Here is a 25343-nt window from a genome sequence, read left to right as displayed (position 1 = left end):
GCCGGAACCAGTGAAAGATGAAGAAGGACTGGGTACCAGATCTGTCTGGGCCACACTGGTGCAATAAGGATTATCTTGCAGCAGGAAAATTTGAGTGTGTTGATAACACATAGGAGCAGTGGAATTGGCAGGAATGGGTAAATATAGGCCTTCGCACGGGAACGAGATGGCGTCCCCCAGACACCTTGCCAGAGGATACCTGCAGGCAAACTGCTGGCACTTGGTATTGTCTGCCAGCTCAAACAGGTCGAGGCTGGACCCACTCACTGATAATCTGAGATGCTTGAGCTTGCTGGAGCTCCCTCTCGTGGTAGGACCGCAGCTCCCTGCTGAGAGAGTTTGCAATGGTGTTTTGAACACCTGCCAGGTGTAACGGGACTATAAACATCCGGTGAGCAATGGCCCAGCGCCACAGGTTCTGGGCCTCCAGAGAGAGGACAGGCAACCTCGTCCCGCCCTGCTTCTGGATGTAATACATGGTGGTCATGTTGTCCGTGAAGACCCTGACCAAGACATCAGAGCCCAGAAAACTGCCCATAGTTCCAGGACGTTGATATGCAACGCCTTCTCCTCTGGGAGAAAAAGGCCTCTGGCATATAGTTGGCCCGTGTGGGCGCCTCAACCTTCCAGTGAAGTGTCGTCGTGACAGTCTCCTGATGTACAGGAGTCATTCCAAGAGCCAGAGATCTGCTTCCAACTGGCATTCAGGAACTCCTGACGCAGTCTCATTTGCAGTCTGCAATGCGGGACCAGATGCATGCACAAGGACATCAGCCCCAACCGGGGATCTGATGGACCGGACTGTCACCACTCCGAGGGAGGATAGCCTTTGGATCTTTCCTAGGATGGCATGTATCCTTCTGTCTGATGGGGCCACCAGGCACGCGACTGTGTTGAGTCGGGCTCCCAGGAACATAGTGTCTTGGGATGGCACCATGCAGGATTTGGGATAGTTTATGCAGAATCCCTGAGAGATTAGAGTCTGGACCCTTTACACTGTATGTTGCGCTGCCTCAGCACGAGAACGAGACCGGACCAGCCAATCGTCCAGGTAGGGGTAGGGATACACCTCCTTCTGGCGAAGGAATGCCACCACTAGGACTAGGCATTTGGTGAACACCCTTGGTGCTGATTTGAGGCCAAAGGGTAATGCCTTGAATTGGTAATGTTTTCCTTGGACGATGAACCTTAGGAACATCCGATGATGTGGGTGAATAGGGACGTGGAAATATGCATCTTCCAGATCCAGCATCACCAAGAAATCTCCCTCTTCCAGGTGGCTGACCACGTGCTATAACGGGACCATGCTGAATTTCTGCGACTGTAGTAATTAGTACAGACGAAGCAAGACCAGGATGGACTTACACCTGCCTGACTTCTTGTGAACCAGAGAGTATCTGGAGTATACTCCAGAGCACTGGAGGCGCAGAGGGACTGGTTCTATTGCCCCTTTCAGCAGCATGGCCTGAACATCCATGATGAGTTGGGTTCTGTGTTGCTATTGTCTTATCACGGGAGGAATGCAGGGAACTTGTCTTGGAACTCCAGAGAGTGCCACTGCTAGAGAACTTCAAGCACACATTTGTCTGTGTAGATGTTGCGCCACATGTCGACAAACTGAGATAGACGGCCACCCACTGTGGTGCTGAAGTGGGGGTTCAGGGACTGGGATTTGTCAGGCTTCCTTCAGAGTCTGTGTCCTGGTGGCATGCAGCCGGCGATGCTCAGTACCTCCCCTATAGGTCTGGGAACAGCCTCTATACACCTACTGGGTAATCGAGCGAGCGGGCGGGCTGGTGGCAGGAAGGGCTGAGCACCTTGGAAGTTCGGGTAACTCTGCCTTTCTGGGAGCGAAAAGTCTGCCTCCTTTGTTGCAGCATGCCCAGAGAGTGTGCCGTCTCTGTGTCTGAGGACTGAAACCACAGTCTTTCTGGAGAATTCACAGTGTTGGAAAAGAAATCCCTTGTTCTTCTTTTTCTCTGTAACAAGAGTGAAAAGCTTGGCCACCCGGGAGAGCTTTACCTGGAAAGAACCCACTTCATCTGGGGGAAGAGTCCCTAGATGGTAGTTCTACATCTGGTGGCTCACCGTCTACAGGGACATAGTTCTCAAACTCATCCGTACCCTGGGTGCAATCTGTATCCAGGCTGGTGTTGTAGGGTGAACAGGCTCAAGTGTTTGAGCAGAGCCAGTTGTGGAAGCAGGTCAACACCACCCCTCATAGGATGTGGGCCAATGTATTCAAGGACTTCTTTCTCCTCTTCCTCCTCCAACAGGATGGAAGGAGTGGAAACAGGGGCTGGAGGCGTAACCCTGTGAGGCCTCACATGGGATGTGCAGGCAGCTGAGGGGCCCTTGTAGGCTTTGGCAGAAAAGAGATCTGGTGGTGCCTCCCTCTCTCTGCTGGAGCCTCTCGGGAAGGTGCCCAGCAGAGGCACACTTGGAGACGGTAGTGCGTATTAAAGAGACCCGGCCAGGACTACAGCGGTCTCTGACGCAATGCAACCCTTAGGAAAGCTGTCGTGATCATAGAGATGGTGCTTGCAGTCATCGACAAGCCAGCAGACCTGACAAAAAATGTCTGTCAATGATGCCAATGCTTTAGACAATGTCCTTGGGGTCGTTGACAAGGACGTCTTCAGGGTCATCAATGACAATGATGAACACTGCTACGTCAACCGGGTTGACTGTGTGACGGATTGGACTATCTCTGGCCTTCCGAAGATGGGGTTCCCTTTGTGCCCGAAGCCGATCCAGATGACAGACACCACGGTACGGAAGTGGGAGCGTGCAACAACTTCACCTTTTGGGTACCTTCCCCTTGCAAGCGCCCTCAAAGGATCTCGATCTCTTGTCAAAGGGAGTACACACCTCGGGCCAGGTAGCCCTGGCAGAGACATGACTGGGCAGAGGCATGACTGGACAGACACGACGAGTCAGAGGCATTACCTTCCTCCAGCCATGACACCAGCCACTGATGGCAATCGCTCCTCGTCTTTGTGGAGAAATACTGACATAGGAGCCATCCCTCCACATCGTAGTACGGTTGCTGGCAGTAAATACAGTTTTGGTTGCGGTCTTCTTGCACTCCTACATGGCGCATGTACAAGATCCAAAACTCAGTTTGTGGCCTCACATGACGTAGCGATCTGATGGAAGACTGAATTGAGACTGGAAAAGGATCCCTGCAGCCGACTAATCACAATGGTGATGTATTTGAAGAAAAAGCTAAGAAAAACTATCACAAATAGGCAAAAAACGCAAGTCGAGGAGTGAAACTCGAGGACAAGTAACACGAAAATGTGCGTTACAAATCAGAAAATGGCCACCATTAGTGGAACTAAGGAGGGCGAGTGTCATTGGTTGGAGCAATATGACCCAAAGTGACAGCAATAGGCTATACAAGCGTCAATGCCGTTTTTAGCTTAAAGCTAAACTGCTTTATTTTACAGAGGATTCCCAGCCTGACGACAGGGAATCTTCATAGTATGTGAATCCATATAAGTCCACACGCTGGAGAAGTTTCAGATCATGCTTCTGATATGCAATGGGACAGATCTGTTACTTTAGTGTGATGTATGGCTATGAAATTGTTTTTGTTTAGTCTTCTTTTACTGCAACATATAAAACATTGAAGTATTTTTCAATGATCTGAGCCGAGAACTCGGCTATGGATGCCTACAAATGCCACCTGCTTTAGTCATGGATGTGGTGAAAGTTAGACGGAATAATGGTTACGAGAACAGATGGGTTTTACAGCTCTGAGAAAACAAAGGAGACATATGGCTAAACGTAAAGTGCAGAATGGGAGGATTTCACACTAGGCAGCTGGTACTGAGAAAAAATCGCTCTCCATTATTCAAATAGTTAGCTGACAGAGCACCTGGTTTGATTTCAAGGAAGAGTTTATGGGCATGGATGTTAGATAAAAGATAATCATTTTAATAAGGCAATGTACTGGGGTGTGGGTAGATATCTGTAGAATATGCAGCGGTTTACAAACATTATTATTAATCCAGAGGGTTCCAGTAATACTGTTTCCAATGAGCCGTGAGCACATACATTTTGGACTACACAGATTTGAGAGAAACGTCATCCTTCAAGAAGCACTTTCCTATGGTTGAATCTAGAGTTGATATAAAAATCTATTACTGGTTGGGGTGCTCCCAAAGTGAATGGTTGGATGTGGCGAAGCAGCCTACAGCCAAAGAAGACTGTATTCACTGTGGCAATGACCTGCAGAGAGAATGGACAAGCAAATGAAGAAAGGAGGTGAACCAATTCACGTGTTCTGCTCTGAGCTCCCTGTGTGGGGTGCTTAGAAGACCATAATACATTGTTATTGTATGCAAGTCATTTGGGTTTACAATCAGGAGACCGGTCCCATCTACAACATTTAAATTAGGTTAGCTTTCAGATTTGAGAACTTCCCCTTGACCTTTATATGTTCATCTAGTGTGGTTGTATGCGGAAAGGAAAGTGGCACAAACAAACCTACAATCATGACAGTTCTTAAATTGCTCCCTCAAGTCTGACTCATCTGGACGCGTGGGTGAAGTACTAATGGGAGGCATTCAGTTATTCGGAAAGCAGAAAATTACAATAAATGTTCCACTTTGATGGAAATTACTGCACCATTTACATCTTGTGTGCCCCAATTCTCTGGAAGTGTTTGTATCAGGTGTTTATGATGTAATCACAGATGTTTTCACAATAACACATATTACATATGCGGCACATATAAAATTGCTACATTTACCATTTGGAAATGCGTTAATATAAGGTATCATCTAGAAAAACAACAGATTAAAGCAGAAAGGTTTTTAAAAAGTGTACAATGCACAACCCCATAACATTGCATACATCTTAAGAGTGTTACAAGTGCAAGAGTGATCACGTTATTATGTAAATATAAAACAGTAATTTAAATGTAAATCAAGCAGTCCAAAAAACTGGGTTCATGCCTTATTTTTCTGTTTTTCACTTCTCTAGCCATGATGGATAGATGTACTTCGAAACAAAGTAAACATTCAGATTCTTCGTCAGCTTGCAGAAATGCAGGGCTTCATTGATCGTGTTTATTCCATATAAATTAAGCAGCGGTTTCCAATACATTCTTCTATATTTGACATAACCCTCACACACCATTAGAAAGTGGGCAACTTTTTCCGGTGCAATGCCACAAGCTGGACAGGAGGCAACCTGAGATTTAGCCCACTTGATACTGTACGATCTTACCGGTAAAGATCCCACCCTGAACCTAATAAATAAGGCTCAAGCGTACAGCGGGGAAACAATATCAAGATAGCGTTCGTACGCAAATATACTTTTGCATCCCAAATAATAAGCACGGCCGGAAAGCACACCACATGAAGCTAACTATCTGTCTCTCCTGTGAACCAGAAGCAACACCTTTACTAGTTCCTTTGCATTATTTGGAATTAGTGCAGGGTCATCCCAATAAGCCCTCAAATCAAGTGCGGACAACTATTTTTTGACATGTAAAATGGAGGGTACTGATAAGCCACCCACTACAGACATCACCGCCTTGAGGGCTTCTCCACACTTATCAAGTTCAGGGGTTCTCCACACCCTTAGCCAGTAAAAGACTCGCCTTACACTAGCCTCCTCACCTATAAGATTCATGTCACATTCTAATCTGGCTACTGCCATAGGTCTGCTCTGGGGAATTCACTACAAACCTTTGAGGAACTTATTTTCTATGGTGGTCAGAGGTGTGGTATGTGCATAGCCCTATATCTCGGCTCCATAAATGGTTGCAGCCTTGGCTTGCGCTTGATAAGCAAAGAGTGCAGGCTTAAGTGGGCCCCCACCATGCTTAAAGTAAAATCTTTTAAAAGCACTAGTTCTTTCCAGGTGGTTAATTTGGGCCTTCAGAAGTTGCACCTACCAGCTGGCATTCCTTAAACATTTTATCCCTGGGTAATCATACCAGGATACCTGCTCCAAGTCAGTGTCTCCATAGAGATGCACAGGGGCTTGGATATTTGCATCCCAGAGTGAAAAACCAAAGTCTTAGTTTTGGTTGGGGTGATTTCGGACCCCAAATAATTGCACTTTAAAAAGCAAAGCTGGTCATTGCTTGATGCAGCCCCATTGGAGTTGTTGATAGAAGCACAGCATCATCAGCGAAAAAGAGTGCTGGAATTCTAACTGCACCCAATCGTGGTGGGTCGGAGTTGATGACGAGCAGTTCTTTAATAATGAGGTTGATGTACATGTAAAACAAGATGTGTGCCTGGACACATCCTTGGCGAGCCCCCCTTGCCACTTTCATTGGCTCAGTAACATCGCCTGCCAGACTCCACCGGACAACTGCAGTGCTATTATTATATAGGAGCTGAATCAGGTTTAATATAGCCTCTGGTACATTCAACGCCCGGAGAACTCCCCACAATTGCCCTCTTGCTACGCTGTCAAAGGCTGCTTTTAGGTCCACAAACGCTGCATACAATTTGACACGCTTAACAAACGGTTAGTGCTGTATAAGTAAGAGCAGCCTAAAACTTTGATTAATAGTACTCAACCCAGCTTGGAATCGGGCCTGCAAATCGTGTAATGGACAAGTATCCTCTACCCAGGCTGAAAGGCGCCTCAAAAACACCATTGCTAACACCTTGCAAACTGCATCCAGAAGGCAGATAGGGTGATCCTTAGAAGGTATAGCCCTATCCCCCCTTCTTGAAATTAGGCACAATTACAGCTGTAGTCCATGATTCGGGGAGAACGCGAGTAACCAGGGCAGCATTAAAAACAGCCAAAACAGCTGCTGCCCGTACAGTCATTTTGTTTTTACACAGATCAATGGGAATATTGTCCGGGCCTGCCGCCTTGCCACTTGCCTATGACTTAATTGCCTCAGCAACCTCCCCCAGACAGAATACCAAGCATCTATCCTTCTGATACTCGTCAGTACCTATGGTTGATAGAGGCACCCGCTTGAGTTCAGTACTAGAGCTAGGGTCCGAGTATAGTCCTTGAAAGTGAAAGTGCCATGCTCCAGGGTTTATACATGTTTGGATACAGGTATCTCCTGATAGATCATGCTTTGCTACAGCCTTCCAAAACTTAGGGTCACCCTGGCTAGCAAAGAGTGTCAATAAAGCCCATTTACCGCCGAATGTGATCCGGCTTCTTAGCGGCTACAAGTCTCTTATACCTGGTCCTTGATTCGATTAAATGCACCCTGCACACTACCACGGCAGCCTTCAAGTGGGTCAGCAGTTTGCATTTAGCATTTTTACAATCTTTGTAGAACCAAGGGCCGGTCTCTTCGCACCATTACAAATGCGTGGCTTGGGACTGAAGTTGCTTAATTAGGCACTCAAATTCCTGTAATGTATTATGTTTAACTACATCATGATTAGACAGGCGTTGGATATTCTCCAGCACATCCTTGTAAATACTTCCCGAAGATTGCTTCTATAATACTTTTTCCCACTTCACTGTGCGACTGGCATGTCCCACTACCCTTATGTCCAAAGCAAAAGCTTGGTGCATTAGGGCTAGTTCGTTTTGATACGTAAGGTATTTTACATTTAACCGTTTTGACATGATTTCCTTTTACAGACACGTCACAAAAATTGCATTATTTTTTGGTTTGCTTTCATTAAGTGCTCCCTTGGTTTAAACTAAAAACTAGACTTGCGTCCCAGTGCTTACAACATAATACCATCAAACATTATCCGATTGCAACAAAGTGCTCTGCTAGGACAGAGCTCTGTAGGCCAATCCTTGCCACTGTCCACGCTACCCCAAAAGAACCCACCTAGTGGTGGTTGAATGGGACAAGAAGGTCACTGGCACATAGAAAGTGTCCAAGCCGCAATGACTGCCTGTACACATCATCGGGTGTTAGTTTAGGTACTTACTATTGTATTAAGGCACTACATGGTCACAGACTTGAGCATTGTCTGAAAAGAGGTTAAGTTGTACCTTCAGAAAAGTGTTTCTGTAAGCAAACGATAACCCCAATGCGCAAAATCAGGAAAGAGCCAGTGGTTGCCAAATGGTTGAAATTCACCTTCTGAACACCTGAGGCTGAATGTTTGCAAGCTGCCTTTGTCTTAAGGTTTTCAAGATGGAGCTACTGCTGCTGGAGCCTGTAGATCTGGTCCCAATACTGTGTTAACGGCTGCCCTTTGTAGGTGCACCATCAGTGGCTACGCCTACAATTCACATCCTTGTGTTACTTTTGAACATGAAGGTCTTGTGATGCAAGAGAAAATATCCCCCAGGTCAGCCTTATTATATCGCATACATCTCTAGCGTGGGTCCCTCACCCAATGATCCAAAAATTGCTTTGTTCCTCAAAGTTGTTCTGTCCTGCTTGGATTCCTGCAAAGGTATGCATGCAGTGCACGCCGCCACACAAGATTTCAATCAGGTTGCATTTTTATTTTAAGTGTAGCCCACCTGACAGTCATCGACCTTGGTTTTCATTACTCCTTTCATGAACTCCTTCTCCATTGTAGGGGAGACACCAAAACTGTTTCCCATACAAAGGATCTCTGTTCTTCCATCAGGATACGTCACCTCCACTGACCCATTTAGAATAACAGACCAGGAATCCAACTGCAAAATAAAAACAACAGTACCAGGACTTAGACATGAGCAAAGGAAGGCATACAGCCAGTACATTTTTCGTGGGAGGCGTGGGGTACACAAAACTTGTTTCATGCTTCTTTTGCTATAGCTTACTTATGGATGGGCAAATGTGTTACTTTTCCATAGGCTTCCCTGTTTACGCAGTGGTGGGCATTCGATCTCACACCCTCATAATAGTGATGGCATGTGAGGAAATTGAAATAAATGTATGTATTTACTTGATGGTTTCATTTCAAGGGGCCAGGCCTGTTCAGGTGTTGGTACTGTAAAAAGTAGTTGAGGATAAGACAGACAGTTTTTTACAGCTAGACATTCACACCCAAATTACACACGCTGTGTGTGTTGACCCACTTATTTGGGTGCAAATATAGTTAGGTATTACAGAAGGGCAAATAAGCTTTCAAGTGTGGCATAGGAATGTATCTGCTGGAAAACTGAACAAAGGTGTTGATTCAAAACCATGTTGCCACTTGAAGGACACCCCAGACATACTTTTTATGAAACATGCACCTGGGAGAGGTCACCTGCCTGGAATAGTCCAGAAAACAGACAACCCTCTTAGTGTTCAATATGTCTTTGTTTCACACTGTGAATTAACCTGGGTGTGGTGGATTGGCGGGTCCCCAAAAGTCATGTGCAGCTCCTCCAACAGTGGTCCAGTCAAACATGAAACCCACCCGATACAGCCCCAGGCAACCTAAAAAAAGAAGGTTGTGACCATCCATCCAGATAAACAGAGCAGTGGATGGAGCCCAAGCATCTGAACTTGTACAGGTGTTGCCAAGACTAATGTGATATACCAGAGTGTCATGGGCGGGGCAGTTAGAATCATTTGGCACCACCTATGCAGGCTCATAATGCAAGTGTTTACATAGACGTGTGTGTGTGTAAAACTCCAGTAAGAAAGAGAAAATGAACGTCAAACTAGGGGTTATTTGAAGGGTCCCCAATTTTGGGAAAGGGTGGCGGCTCAATAAAAATGCTTCCCCATATAATGGAGGATGGCAAAGCTTGCCTAGAGCCAATCAGGGATATATACGGGCAGATAGAAGCACTTTGGCCCATTATAAAACAAGGGGTACACAAAGACAGGACTGGCTCTGAAGGCCAGTTTAAATCAGGATATTTGTTTCTCTTATAGCAATCAGTGACAGAGAAAAAAAAGAACCAAAAAGTCACATAAACACCATTTCTGGAGTGAAAAGAAGGGGCTAGAAATGTAACATAAAAAGACACCTAAAATCTGTAAATGATTTTCTGAAATCCAGAGAAAACCAAGATGGTGTAAAAAGGAGAGAAAATCTAGTTGGAATCATTTATTGTGAATTTTTACATTATTCTCTCTGCCTCCCACCCAATACAGGCAACACGGAATATGGAATATACTTCTCAGAGAGAATCGCAGTCTTTCTTATGCTCAATTTCTCCTTACATGGAGTTTATAAACAACATTATCTGCTTTGGGTCCTAAAAAGGGTAATTAGACATGCATGACACTAAGGGTAGTGTGACACTACCCCTGCAGGCTAAACACAGACAGGGCACTTTTCCTCAAGTAAATGTGAATCTGTCTGACCGGACAGATGTTTATGCACTCAATATAAGTGGTTAAGCGTGTCATGTTGCATAGGTATATAAAACTGTGGGGTGAGTACCACTGTCTTTCTCATTTTTTCTAACCACTGCATATAGTCATCATGATTAACGCCAAGATACCCCTAATAAAACGTCTCTGACGGATGGCTCTATTCAGACTGCCCAGGACATACTGGCATTGATTTGAAGATTTTACGGCAGGATAACAGAACAATTGCGGCACAATCTTGAACTTTTGCTCCATTTATTCTTATTTCAAATTATAATAAGTAGCTACTTAACTCCCAGAATTGCATTGCTGATGATTTGTGGGGTGATAATACAGCCCAAGAGTGACAGATTGAGAGGCCATGCAAGGCCCCATTGTAATAATGTAGCTGGCTGATGTGGATACCCATTGGAAAATGCTGGCCAGTCCAAAAGCTTTCCAACGTGAGGCCTAGTGAATGAACGAAAATGGGCCTCCCTCAACTTTGTTGAAATGGAAAGGCACTCAGTTGAAGGAGAGTGTGCCTCAGAACTGTAACATTGCTTACTGTGTCCAATGGATTCCAGAAAGACATGTAGTGCTGCATATGTTGACTTTGTGTAAACTGGGAAAAGGCACATTCTGACGGATTCAAAACTGCAGCAGTAAACGTGGTAAAAGATATATTGAAATGTTGTGCATTTGAAAAATTAGGAGGAGGAAGTGTGCCTTACCGTTAAATAGTGAAGCCAAGTGACATATTTCATTTGACACAGAGAAAGACACGCCCTTTCCACAAATGAACTGACATTTAAATGGAAAGGCCTACTTTGTTTTAAAATGGACACTGGTTTCCCATGTTAAATAATAGTCTATGTGTGGACAAGTCAAGAGGAACACTCATGTCTTTTCAACTATCAAATTAAAGAAATATATTATCACATGGACAGAAGTCCCATAGGAAATGTAAAATGTTACATGTAAACATATTTTTGATTAAAAAACGCTATCTTTCTCAGAATTATACATGTAACTGTCTGCTGCCGATTCCCACACTGAACTGCTGTGCATCTGGTACTGTGACTTCCAGACCTTTGCTGAGGCCCACTTGGAGGACAGGGCTGTTTTTCAGTTTAAAATAAACAGAAATATAAAGGATTAGATTGGAATTGTGGAGGTTGCAGATAAACCAACAAACAGAAATGACCCTTTAAGGCTGACTTGACGCCAATAAATGGCATTTCAGAGCCTTAATGGATCTTCAAACACTATGTAGAAACCGGCATCTATTGATAAGCGGATATTCAGGTCACATGTGACTGAGGAGAAATGAAACTCATGAGGGGCTTTGTTGGGAATAGGAAATTACATCCTTCCGTTTGTATGCATTGATATGGATTAACATTGGGCCCCCTTTTCTTAAAAACAGAATTGTGCGTCTCAGTGAGCTTATCCAGGACTCATTAAAGATCACAAAATGCCTGTCAGTTCTACGTATCTCTGTTTTCTGTGACGTATAGACTGAGTTAGGAAGAAAACCATGATACTGACCCTGTCCATCAAAGGGAGATAAAACATTTGCTGTCTTTGGCCCAAAATTGTGGAACTCGCTTCCTTTAGAAATTAGGACCCTTGAATCATTATTTCAGTTCTGTAAGGCCATGAAGACATTTCTGTTTAGATAGACTTCTCCTTTCCACTCTGGTGTTTTTTCTTTTTTTGTTGTTGGTTGCTTTCCTCTTTGGGCTTGACTATGCTTTACATGAATTTTCTTTTCAACTGCGCAGCTATACGGTTTGGTCCGTCATGTGCGCATTATAAATGTAAAAATCAAATCAAAATCAAACCTTCTCATAAGTCGGAGGAATTTGAAAGTTGGTCTACTGTTAGAATGTGAACATAATGTTTGAATTGTGAAGTGGCATATTTTTCACTATTTCGGCTCAGGAGAAAATTGCGAAAAACAATAGCTCCTCCCAGGGATTGGTGTGCTGAAGTGAAATTAATATGTCCTGATTCGTCATAAAATGTAGAATACAAAAATGCATATGTTTATGCAGCTATCAGAAAAGAGAAGGTAGTTGCCATGTAGTGAGATTTTTAGGAAAAAACGAAATGTAGAAATATGTAATTTTGAAATAATACCTCTTCCTCCTCCCCCATTATCCATAATACAGACTACTAAACTCCATGCCTTAACAGCTGGCAGTGGGCGGATTAGGGGGGGGAAAGAGATGCCTAATCCTTAGCATGGGAATATTCATAAAATATAAGTGTCCTCATCACTATATAATATCAGTTTTCAATCTAAAGGGGGACAGAAGGGAAACAAGATGAGAGCAGACCGACAATAAAGAGCTGACAAAAGGAAGGCTGACACCCAGGATAGCAGATAGACAGGAGACCCTTGGACACCTCCTGGGGACTTTTGCTTGGAAGCTGGGAGCCCTATCTGAGATAGAGGTCTAAACTTTTGCTGGAGGGACCTTGCTGTGAATAGAACTCTGAGGTGTGAGTTGCCTACCTATTCCTGAAAGAGGGTCTGAAATCTGGCTGGCCTCCTGAGCTAAGAACAGAGATATCCCATGTAAGTAGATATATCCCAAAGCTATCAATTGTGTGGGGCGCTACCTGCATTAATCCCTTTCCATTAGTGGGTGGGAGGAGGGGGGACACTGTGCAGACCCTGGATATTTGTGACACAAAATATCACTTCATTAATTCCCTTAGAGAAAAACACCATTTCCGTTTTAACCGAAGTGTGAGTGGAAGCGGTCTGTTTTAACCCATCCATTCCTTTTCATTAGTGGGGGCTTGGGGGATACAAGCGTTATACGCTTAGCTTATTTAACTAAAAATATAACTGAATTAATTCCCATAGGGTCAGCTACCACAGGGTGATGTTTTTGTCAAAATTCAAAATTGACTTAAGATTATCCCAGTGCACAGTACATTACTCTAGTCTTTAATGTAATTGGGTAACCCTGCAGTTCCTTTGAATATGCTAGTGTCCCCAAAAAGGAAATCACAACACCCTGCATTCCCTGTGAAAACAAATTGTACCAAACTAATTTTCCCATTAATTCCATATTTCCCAAACCCTGCATGTCATTTGAATGTGTGTTCCCCAAACGATTTATCCATCGAGTTCTTTTCCCAGACATTGGGCCTCATTACAGGTCTGGCGGTAACCCTGCCGGTGATACCTGTCAGGTTTTCACATTCTATATCTCACATTGGCAAGATTCCTAGGAGAAGAGGATGTTATAAATACTATTTCAGGGGTTAAAATATTCAATACATTCTGTTTAGAAACTAGAGCATTTTCTGTTTAGTTAATTTCATTTTTTTTTCCTTAACTAACTTTCATTAGAAAGATGAAATGTCCCCAAGCCAAGATGGTGGAGCACTTTCTCAACAGTGATTGGTTTAGTTAATAGCAGGCAGTATTGTGATGTCATTTAGAATGTTGCTTACAAACCTAAAGTGCCTTTCATTGAAGTCTTTATTAGAGTAGGTCATGTTTTTGTTAGCTCCTATAGATATAATATATTTTTTAAAATCTTTAGTGATAGTTTACTAAAAAACCTTGAGTTTTACATAGAACTCAGTATTCAAGTTAATGTAAGTCTGCAGTTGAAGAAAGTATCTAATTTTCAAAGAACTCTGAAGCTAAAGCATGGTATCCAGAGAACCAGTTACCACTGAATTGATGCTGAGCAGCTGTATTCAGTTATCCAGTAAAAGACTAAGCTAAGGGACCATTGGACTTTATTTTTTTTTGAAGTTTCTTTACTGGAATGCATGTGAAATTTAATGTTTGTTTTTAACCAAGATTGAACAATACTTTTGTGAAAACTGTTGGTTCTTTAATTTTGATTATGCGCGTGGTTTTAGCGTTGCGTTACTAATATTAAAGCTGATATACTAATCCCATTTTTTCTTCGTTTATTTTTGAAGCGCTAGTCGCGTGGTTTTGCTCGCGTACCTTTCGGCTATTTTTTCTACGGAGCATTCTCAAGTCCGTAGTACTCGCGAGCGCGTACAGTGAACATTTGGAAGCGCGCGATTCGAAAAAAGGACCTAAAGACGTCGTTTTGCGTCGCGGCCATTTTAGAAATGATTTTCTTTTCTTCAACACAAGGACTTCGAAGGTGTATTACAGACTCAAAGAAGTTAAGAAGGCTTTTTCTTCTGATTTAATTCTTCATTTGCACATAATCTCATCTTTATCAAAGATAGTACAAGGTATAGTTTTTGTTTATTTTCTTAAGTAAGTTCTGAAGAATTATATATATATATATAAATATATATATAGGTATAGAGATTTAGTTATTTTTTATATTTATCCTTAAGGACATTTTCGAGAGTGAAGAAGAAGAAAATATTTATATATAAAGAAGCAATGACCAGAGTCAAGTCAAAGCAGATTGCATACAATTAATCATCAATCTCGAAAGAAAGTAAACAGCCTAACAGCAATCAGAGTTTAGGCTACAGGTATTTTTAATTTATTAATCACATGAGTAGTTTTGAATTAGAGGAAGGTGTTCTAAAACTGCATTTTATTTTAGGAACACTACTGAAAAGACTTATACCAGAGTGCCAGCAGTAGGAGTTCCAGAGAGTTCCAGACTTGTTGTCTCTTATCTCTCAATCCACTTCCCCTTTCCCCTTGGGTTTGTCTGTCCGGTAGTTTTACAATTACAGAATTGTTGGGCAGACAGGCTTAGGGGGTTTAGAGGACCAGCTTCACTCCTGCAGGATTCTTCAGCATCAGGCTCTGACAGAATGAAAGGCCCACTGAACTGATCCTGCCTGAGTGAAGATGGATCCTGAGTCAGGGCTGAGTTTAGTAACTTTGGAAAAGATTTTATTTGAAGTCAAAGAGGAATTAAGGGAGACGAGAACAGAAACCTTATCTCTGGGAATTAAGATGGAGGAGTTAAATAGCCAAGTCAAAAAGAGAGATTCAGCAGGACCTTCAGGTTTGAGATTAGGGTTTGAAGGAGAACCACCCATTTTATTTCCAGAAAAGACAGAAGAAAAAGAACCCAGAATAGTGACACAGAAACAAAAGAGAGTAGATCTTTTTGCAGGAGGAACAATAGTACCTACACCTTTAGCTCCACCAGAAAGATTTGGAGGGGATTTCAGGAAATTCAAATCATTCATTATGCAGTGTGAATTACATTTCATGTGTAGGCCAGAGGCATTTCCTACAGAGATTTCAAAGGTAGCATTTTTAATCTCTTATCTCACAGGAGAAGCGGTCGCTTGGTCTGTATCCCTTGTAGAAAATGGGGTAGAAGAGTTACATAGTTGGTTGGATTTTAAGAAGGTTTTTGGAAAAATGTTTGATAAAAGAACACATTCCCAGAGTGTAGATGGGGAACTTTTAGAATTACGTCAGGGAAATCGTGAATTAATTTCCTATATCACCCAGTTCAGGGGATTAGTGTTAGAAAGTGGTTGGCCAGAAGAAAAACAAGCTTCCATTTTTTATAGAGGTTTACGCGATGAGTTGAAAGATGCCCTATCAAATATTGTAGAGACCCCCAATTCAAGTCAAGATCTGATAAATTTGGTTATGCAGTTAGATATGAGATTGAGTGAGAGGAGATTGGAAAAGCAAAACCATTTTTCTGAGAATAAGGTTTGGTTCAGGAATGAACGTCCCAGAACAGAACAAGTTATTAAGGAGAGTAAAGGTTCAATGCGAAATGATTCAGTAAATTCAGTTAGACCTCCCTTGACTAAGGAAGAAAAAGATAGAAGGAGAAAAGAAAATGTGTGTTTGTATTGTGGTGATAATACTCATTTCGTAGGGAAATGTCCACGAGCTCCAAAACGATTTCCACAATTTCCAGGAAAAGGTCAACAGGTGGCGAATACAGTTCAGGAAGCCGTTCCATACATCACATTAAACGTATCCTTTAAATGGGAAGGTAAGATGAGATGTGGTGGACCGTGTGTTATTGATTCTGGGGCTACAGGAAATTTTTTTGATATTGGTTTGGCAGGTAGATTGGGAATTCCTTTAGTTAAAAAAGGAATTCCTGAGCAAGTACGAGCTGTGGATGGATCGCCACTTACCTCTGGATTGATAACTCAAATGACAGTTAAATTAGAAATGAAAATTGGGGAAGAGCATTGTGAGGACATTGAGTTTGAACTAATTGATGCACCACAGTTACAAATTATTCTAGGCATGCCTTGGCTATCTTTACATAATCCTCAGATTGATTGGGGAAAAAGAACAGTAGAGTTTAAATCAGAGTTTTGTAAGGAACAATGTTTGATCAGATTGACTGAAGAAGGTCAGGAAGACATTTCTAACTCAATTGGGGTGTGCCTGGCAGCTGGGTTAGTGAAGGAACATATTGTGGGAACTATAGCTGGAGTCTTACCTGATTGTTATAAGGAATTTCAGGATGTTTTTGACAAAAAAGAAGCAAATGAATTACCACCTCATAGAGAATTTGATTGCAAGATTGATCTTGAAATAGGAGCGCCAATTCCTTGTGGAAGAATTTATGCTCTCACTGAGAAAGAGAATGAGTTTTTAAAAGAATATATAGAGGAAAACTTGTTAAAGGTTTTATTAGACACTCGCAATCACCCGCAGCCTCACCATTATTCTTTGTTCCTAAAAAAGACAAAACGCTAAGAACTTGTATTGACTACAGAGCCCTGAATAAAATAACTATCAAAAATCGCTATCCATTACCTTTAATATCAGTAATGTTGGATAGAATTCAAGGAGCTAAAACTTTTACGAAACTGGATCTACGAGGAGCTTATCACTTAGTTCGAGTTCGTAAAGGCGATGAATGGAAAACTGCGTTCAGAACTCGTTACGGACTTTTTGAATATCAAGTGATGCCATTTGGTCTGTGTTACGCACCAGCTGCATTTCAATTTTTTATCAATCAAGTCCTTCGCGAATATTTAGATGTATTCGTAGTTGTGTACATTGACGACATTTTAATTTTTTCTAAAGAAGAACATATGGAGCATGTGAAAAAGGTTTTAGTGAAATTACGTGAGAACCACCCATTTGCTAAACTAGAAAAGAGTCAATTCCACACTAATTGTGTGGAATTTTTGGGCTTTGTATTATCGCCTGAAGGCCTGGAGATGGATTCGAATAAAGTAAAGGCAGTTAAAGATTGGCCACAAGCAAGTTCTGTAAAAGATATTCAATGTTTCATAGGATTCGCAAATTTTTATCGTCGATTCATTCAAAACTTCTCACAAGTAGTATCTCCAATTACTAAATTATTGAAAAAAGGAGTGAAATTTGTATGGAGTGAGGAGGCTGAAAATGCTTTTAAATTTCTTAAAGAAAAATGTATTTCTGGACCAATTTTGTTACATCCGGATGTGGATCAACCTTTCTTTGTAGAAGCAGATGCATCAGACTGTGCCATGGGAGCAGTATTATCACAACGCCATCCAAGAACTGGACAGATTCATCCAGTGGCATTCTTTTCAAAAAAGTTTTCATCAGCTGAGAAGAACTATACCATTACACACAGAGAACTGCTGGCTATTAAGTCTGCATTCGAGGAATGGAGACACTATCTTTTAGGTGGACGCCATCGAGTTACAGTTTTAACTGATCACAGGAATTTAACCTTTCTTCGTTCCGCCAAGACTTTAACACCAAGACAACTTCGCTGGTCACTATTTTTTGCAGAATTTGACTTTGTAATCACGTTTAAGCCTGGACGCTTGAATGGAAAAGCTGATGCGCTGTCTCGATGTTTTCCTGGAAGTTTAAAAACTGACGATTGTATTCCAGTATCACTGTTGTCTGAGAAGAATTTTGTGGTGGGTGAAGTCCATAAAGAAATAGACTTTCGAGAACAAATACATCATCTGTTACCGAAAGAAGAATTGGAAAGGTGGGAAGCCACAGATCCAGTGCGAAGTATTAAAGAAGGTTTGCCCTATGTAGATGCGAAATTGTATCTTCCTTCTGAAGAATTACAGGAGGAGGCACTGAAGAATTGCCATGATTCACCTTTGGCTGGTCATCCAGGAGTTAAGAAAACTTTGGAACTTCTTAGATGAGAGTTTTGGTGGGAAAAGATGCGTGAAGACACAGAAAACTATGTAAGAACATGTGAAATTTGTATCAGAGCAAAATCTGATCATCAAAAGACTGCTGGTTTATTAGTACCTTTGCCAATTCCACTGCGTCCATGGCATACAGTATCAATGGATTACATCGTTGACTTACCATCTGACAAAGGATGTTCTACAATTTTAGTTGTAGTAGATGTTTTTTCCAAGGCGGGACATTTCATTCCCATTAAGGGAGCTGCTACCGCTACGTCTCTAGCACAAGCCTTTTTACAGAATGTAGTGAGACTTCATGGTTTACCATGTCTAGTGATTTCAGATCGAGGCACACAGTTTGTTTCAAAATTTTGGAAGGCGTTCTGTAAAGAATTGGGAATTGAAATTAATCTAACAACTAGTTATCATCCAGAGGGTAATGGCCAAACAGAAAGGGTGAATCAGGAGCTAGAAAAATACCTACGTTGTTATTTGGGTTCTGATCACAGTTGGGTGGAGTTATTGTGGTTGACGGAATTTTGTTATAACAATACTGTAAAGGAATCTACTTCAATGTCACCATTTTTTGTTAATCAGGAATTTCATCCACGTTTTCTTAGAGGAGTAGTTTTAGAAGAAGTGGAGGTTCCTGATGTGGAAGACAGATTGAGAACTATGGGACAAAATTTGGAGAAAGCAATTCAAGCCTTAAAAGTAAGCAAATTGAGTTACAAGAAATTTGCGGATAAGAAACGTACAGAGGCTCCTAAATATCAAGAAGGAGATAAGGTATGGTTGTCCACTAAAAACTTAGCCTTGAAGGGAAGGAACAAATGTAGCCCCCGTTTTATTGGACCATTTGAAATTGAAAAAGTATTGTCCCCAGTTACTGTAAAGTTGAAATTACCATCTAGTATGAAAATACATCCTACATTTCATGTTAAATTGTTGAAACCCTGTGGAAGTGACACTAGATTAGTGAGAGTACCTGGTCCAGCATTTTCGGATGATGATTCTGAATATGAAATTCAAGCTATTTTGGATTCTAGAATTGTTCAAGGTCATTTGCAATATTTAGTGGATTGGAAAGGGTACGGCCCAGTAGAGAGATCTTGGGTTGAAAGCGAGGATGTTCATGCCTCTAGATTAATTAAAAAGTTTCATTCTTTACAACCCTTTAAACCAGGCCCTGGGACAGGGCTTTACAGGGGGGGTACTGTCAGGTTTTCACATTCTATATCTCACATTGGCAAGATTCCTAGGAGAAGAGGATGTTATAAATACTATTTCAGGGGTTAAAATATTCAATACATTCTGTTTAGAAACTAGAGCATTTTCTGTTTTAGTTAATTTCATTTTTTTTTCCTTAACTAACTTTCATTAGAAAGATGAAATGTCCCCAAGCCAAGATGGTGGAGCACTTTCTCAACAGTGATTGGTTTAGTTAATAGCAGGCAGTATTGTGATGTCATTTAGAATGTTGCTTACACATATAAACTGCCTTTCATTGAAGTCTTTATTAGAGTAGGTCATGTTTTTGTTAGCTCCTATAGATATAATATATTTTTTAAAATCTTTAGTGATAGTTTACTAAAAAACCTTGAGTTTTACATAGAACTCAGTATTCAAGTTAATGTAAGTCTGCAGTTGAAGGAAGTATCTAATTTTCAAAGAACTCTGAAGCTGAAGCATGGTATCCAGAGACCCAGTTACCACTGAATTGATGCTGAGCAGCTGTATTCAGTTATCCAGTAAAAGACTAAGCTAAGTGACCATTGGACTTTATTTTTTTTTTAAGTTTCTTTACTGGAATGCATGTGAAATTTAATGTTTGTTTTTAACCAAGATTGAACAATACTTTTGTGAAAACTGTTGGTTCTTTAATTTTGATTATGCGTGTGGTTTTAGCGTCGCGTTACTAATATTAAAGCTGATATACTAATGCGATTTTTTCTTCGTTTATTTTTGAAGCGCTAGTCGCGTGGTTTTGCTCACGTACCTTTCGGCTATTTTTTCTACGGAGCATTTGCGTACAGTGAACATTTGGAAGCGCGCGATTCGAAAAAAGGACCTAAAGACGTCGTTTTGCGTCGCGGCCATTTTAGAAATGATTTTCTTTTCTTCAACACAAGCGCGTATCGATACGAGAGGACTTCGAAGGTGTATTACAGACTCAAAGAAGTTAAGAACGCTTTTTCTTCTGATTTAATTCTTCATTTGCACATAATCTCATCTTTATCAAAGATAGCACAAGGTATAGTTTTTGTTTATTTTCTTAAGTAAGTTCTGAAGAATTATATATATATAAATATATATATATAGGTATAGAGATTTAGTTATTTTTTATATTTATCCTTAAGGACATTTTCGAGAGTGAAGAAGAAGAAAATATTTATATATAAAGAAGCAATGACCACAGTCAAGTCACAGCAGATTACACAGTTTTGAGTTTTGAATTAGAAGAAGGTGTTCTAAAACTGCATTTTAGTTTAGGAACACTACTGAAAAGACTAATACCAGACCTTTCCTGCGAAGACAGACAGAAGTGCCAGCAGTAGGAGTTCCAGAGAGTTCGAGACTTGTTGTCTCTTATCTCTCAATCCACTTCCCCTTTCCCCTTGGGTTTGTCTGTCCGGTAGTTTCATAATTAGAGGATCAGCTTCACTGCTGCAGGATTCTTCAGCATCAGGCTCTGACAATACCGGTGGGTTGCTGCCGGACCCATTAAATAATACCGCTGCCTGACTTCCTGGTAAAACCGGCCAGGAAGTCAGGCGCCGGTAATTTTGTAGGTCTTCATTGTATTCCCACTCCCTGTCTCTAGCCTTCAAACCAAAGGGGTCATATCTAATTGATCCCTGGAGGGTGTGGGTTGCTTGGAGAAAAGAGTACTGTGACAAACTAAGCAATCGCTGTGTGTTTTCAATTTTTCTATCGGTTAATTGGCAAAGACTTCCGACGTAAGTTGTGATTGCAAAGCTCATAATTCTACCTGTGTTTTTGTAGTAACTGAAAGTCTATTAGAAATATATGTCAGTCAATTGGTGCAAGCAATGAAAAGTTGTGATATTGTATTGTGCCACAGAGTTGGTGGGTGCTGTCCTTATGATTGATTTATCATTAATTGTAGTAACATTTAAATAAATGTATATATTACTATACACCAGCCTGGTTTCTAGGTTACTGGTGATACAGAGTGTATCTGCTGAATGGTGATATAAATGTTGGAGTCCTAATGTAATTTGAATCTGCTAAGTGTTTTGTTGTGCGACATCTTCGTCAGGGGGTGGGGGAGGAACTCCCTGTGTTTAGAGTGACAGTCCAATAAACCATGCAGCATGTACTGTGCCTCCAGAGAAGAATGAATGTAAACTTGTACAGAGTGACATACTTCATGTAGATGCTGAGCAGGCAATACTGATAGAGGGCATCGGATATCAGAAGTTGATTATTCAAAATGACATTCAGATGGGAAGGATGCCAAGCAATGAGCCTTTTCTGTGGCATTTCAGAAACTTTGCAGCACATTTGAGAAGGTGGTGTTTACACTTTCTTTTTTCCAAGCACAAAATCACTGTAAAATGGATGGTTTCTGTATGACTTATGTAGCCTCCCCGTACCATGATGTGAGGCTTTGCCAGTCTGTATACACTCACCGCGACTTTATCCCATACGCTTGTCTGCAGCACAGGCTGAGTAAATCATCAGAGTCCATGGATGCAGACAGATGAAATACGAATGCAGCACAAGGCTGGATCAGGTGTCAAGATCAATGGTTACATGCAGATGAAATACAGATGAGTACACGGCTGGATCAGGAGTTGAGATCAATGGTTACATGCAGATGAAATACAGATGGAGTACACGGCTGGGTCAGGAGTCGAGATCAATGGTAGGTGAAATACAAATGCAGGACAGGCTGAGTAATGTCATTCTTTGAATGCTATGGCCAAGTTTTATCCCTTAGTGTTCCTAGTTTGCGTGAACAGCAGTGTCATTGCTTTGCTCAAGATAGCAAATCCACAATTTTCAAATAAAAAAAAATCCATACAAGATCAACCGCTCTTACCTCTTCCCCATCATTTAGTACTATAGTTCCAGCTCGCTCCACCACTGCGAACACCATCACAGCGCACAGCTCCCTCCTCACTGACATGGTCATGTTGGCAAACGCAGGAAGCTGATGCATGAATTCCAAGAGTTGCTCTGGAAGAGAGAAAGCTCGATGAGTTCGTACCAATTGGAGCTATGCCTCTACAGCCACACAGTATTTCCCTACTTCTTGCCCAATGGGGCCCCTCCCCATAAAAAAGCACCAGCAATGGCAATGTCAACAGTTTTAGCTTTTGTTTAGGCACGGGATAGGCATTTTTCTAGCAGTGCCATGATGGTTCTAACTGTCCATTAGTGGTAGCAGCTGTAAACTGGTGCAAGTACCTGGGCATATAATAGCAGTACCAGGCAAATCCTGATCTAATGCCTATCAACAATCCAAAATTGTTGGCTTTTCTAATACTGCGTTTAGCATGACTTCAGTGGAGGACACACATACTGCTAATATATCAAGTGGCCGAAGCCACACTTGATTAAGACTTTTTTAATACACCAATAGCACATTTCCAGCCCCGATTAGGTGTTTAACAGTAGGGAGACTGCTTTGAAATAACACTGGCAGGCATTTTGGGCATGAAGTTTGAGGTCACTGCTTGACAAAGTTAGCTCAGAGATCGGAGGAGGGTGAAGAGAAGGACAGGAAGCAGGTGGGCAATCAATGGCTTGGTATATAACCAAATAAAACCTTCAAGCTTTGTGTACCTCGTCATATCCCATTTCCCTAGCTGTAATCCAATGCAATAGTTTTGGTTTAACGGCGGCACTCTAGCACCACCAAATAGCCAACACGTAAACACACAGTTCTGATATCTAGAGTAAGCACTTAGTACAGATAGGGGGAAGTACACTGCCACAGTTGCCCACCTTGATGTTACTTTTTTCTGAGATCACAGTCAACTATTTAGCAATATTTGCAGAAAAGTAGATGCAAGCTTGGATGCCAAAACCTGTTTATTGCTTGGATGCCAAAACCTGTTTATTGCAACGAAAGGGGAGGATAAAACGAAGAGTCCTTTTAAATGCCTTGCTGACAAGTCCTAAAGCAGGGCCCAGAGACATTCAGACTCAAGAGGGGAATACCCATTTTTTGAACCTGCTCTTTCAAAACCCCAGTAAGATTAAAAAAAAATAAACCTCTGCAAGGGCCCCCTTGAATATACCTTTTCACCACATGCATGAAAACAAGGGTGCTCTATGAACAGGCGCCACAGAAGAGAGCTTATTAAAGTTTACCTTGGAAAAAGGGCAAATGTGGATGCCTAACGGAGAACTCAAAAGAGAGATTGGTGGGATTGGAAGTGTTGAAATGCGTGGTCCTGCCAGAAAATATCTATTAAAAAATGCATCCCATGGGATTCACAATTAAGGATGTGATGAGAACGAGGGATGGAGAAGGTTGGAGGAACAGGATCGGCGAACACTTCTGCTCCTTCTGATCAATAGCTGCAGGGTACTTTCAAGGTATCCAAACCTGTTCATGGACGTTTGGCAACTCCTGCTTTGTCTCAATGTATTCCTTAATGGTCATACAACAGGGGGATTCGAATGTATTTAGACAATGACTTAGGAAAAATAAAGTCTAATTTGATCCTTCCTTCCACAAATCCCATAGTGAGTGATCTTGATGTGACATTTCTAATAGTGGCCCTACTTTTTTCATGCATTCGCATCACTTGGCACCAATACACCGATTTATTGGATTGTTAATTCAAGTAAGCAGAGCAGTCGGGTGTCTAAATCGAAGAGCGAATTCCCTTGTAGCTGGCATTTTCCACTGCAGTCCGTGTAGCATACCAACACTAGCATGACCTGTGCAGCTTTCCCATAAAATGATTCCTAGGACTTAGTTCTAAAATTAGAAATCAAAAGGTCACACAGATTTAAAGGGATCGCAGTTGGAGGTTGAATGCCTCTGAACAGCTCAGCCATCAGCCCAGCAGGACAATGGATATCCGGGAACACAGGCCGCATGCGGCATTCAATGGAACAGGTCGATGGCGGGAGCAAGTCAGCGCTTCGCACACTTCTGCCGACTGCTTCTAAGATAGCGGCCTGTTTTAGGGCATTATTTTGATTTGAAAAAAACTGCTATGACATTACACTTGCAATTCTCCCATCAGTAGAATCGCTGCTAGGGAGGTACGAAGGGAGGCACAGTAAGCACACAAGGGAAGCCATAACTTTACTGCTAATGACAGCATGTCCTGGACTACAAAATACAAGCCCACGGGATCCATATTCCGGTGGGCTGCACATGCCAGGTGAAATCAAAAGTCCCGTGCCACACATCTAAAAAAACTGAAAGCACTGGTAGCAGCCGCACCAAGGACAGCCTCATTATGCACAACTATTTACTACACGTCCAGTCAGCACATGACGGATGGCCACAGCAGAAACGTACAGTTATTACCACTGGGGCTCACAGACGGTTCATCTCTGTGCCTATAAATTAGGGTTTCCAAACTCTAAAACAGGCATGCGCTTTAATCCTGACCAAAGTTTGCAATTGCAAAAAGTGAATAGCTCCATCCACAGGTTCTGTGTGGTGATGCTACTTACTGCATTCGCCTCACAGATTCCCAGAATGCCTTCCTATTTGTGACAACCACTTCTGTGCAGTTCCACCTTTTTTCCCTGCCCAATAATTTTCACTGTTTAGGAATGGTTACTACCAAACCGCAAAAACCTGATGACGTTCATTTTCGGTTGGGGTCTTCCCCTGAACCCACATAACACTCTCTCTCTCTCTGGCCCTCTCAACATCCCCAGCCAACTTCCATGCTGTGTCAACTCTAGTTTAACCCTTTCCACCATCCCTCCCCGTACATGGCTCAATTACCTGGTCCCTTCCTCTACTCGCCAACACACTGGGCCTCATTCTAAGTTTGCTGGTCCGGAAGCAATGGTGCCAGTAAGCTAACCGGCACCGTTGTTGCCGGACCAGCAAACTACGGGTTTTCCTGCCGGAGCC

General features: G+C 42.0%; 1 protein-coding gene across 13 annotated transcripts in view; it reads right to left on the bottom strand.

Moving 5' to 3' along the window:
• RAPGEF2 (Rap guanine nucleotide exchange factor 2) overlaps positions 1-25343 on the bottom strand; it is a 1671940-nt gene that overhangs the window by 258405 nt on the left and 1388192 nt on the right. For all 13 annotated transcript variants that reach the window (XM_069631345.1, XM_069631346.1, XM_069631352.1 and 10 more), the window contains 2 exons: positions 22329-22465; positions 8437-8595 (listed from right to left, as the gene is read on the bottom strand). In XM_069631345.1, the coding sequence (XP_069487446.1) occupies positions 8437-8595; positions 22329-22465 (296 nt within the window). The remainder of the gene's footprint in view (positions 1-8436; positions 8596-22328; positions 22466-25343) is intronic.

The sequence above is a fragment of the Ambystoma mexicanum genome, chromosome 6q (genome assembly GCF_040938575.1).
Source record: "Ambystoma mexicanum isolate Mex_15411 chromosome 6q, UKY_AmexF1_1, whole genome shotgun sequence".
NCBI lineage: Eukaryota > Metazoa > Chordata > Amphibia > Caudata > Ambystomatidae > Ambystoma > Ambystoma mexicanum.
Note: the sequence above shows the minus strand (reverse complement) of the source record. Positions and strands in the feature narration are given on the sequence as shown.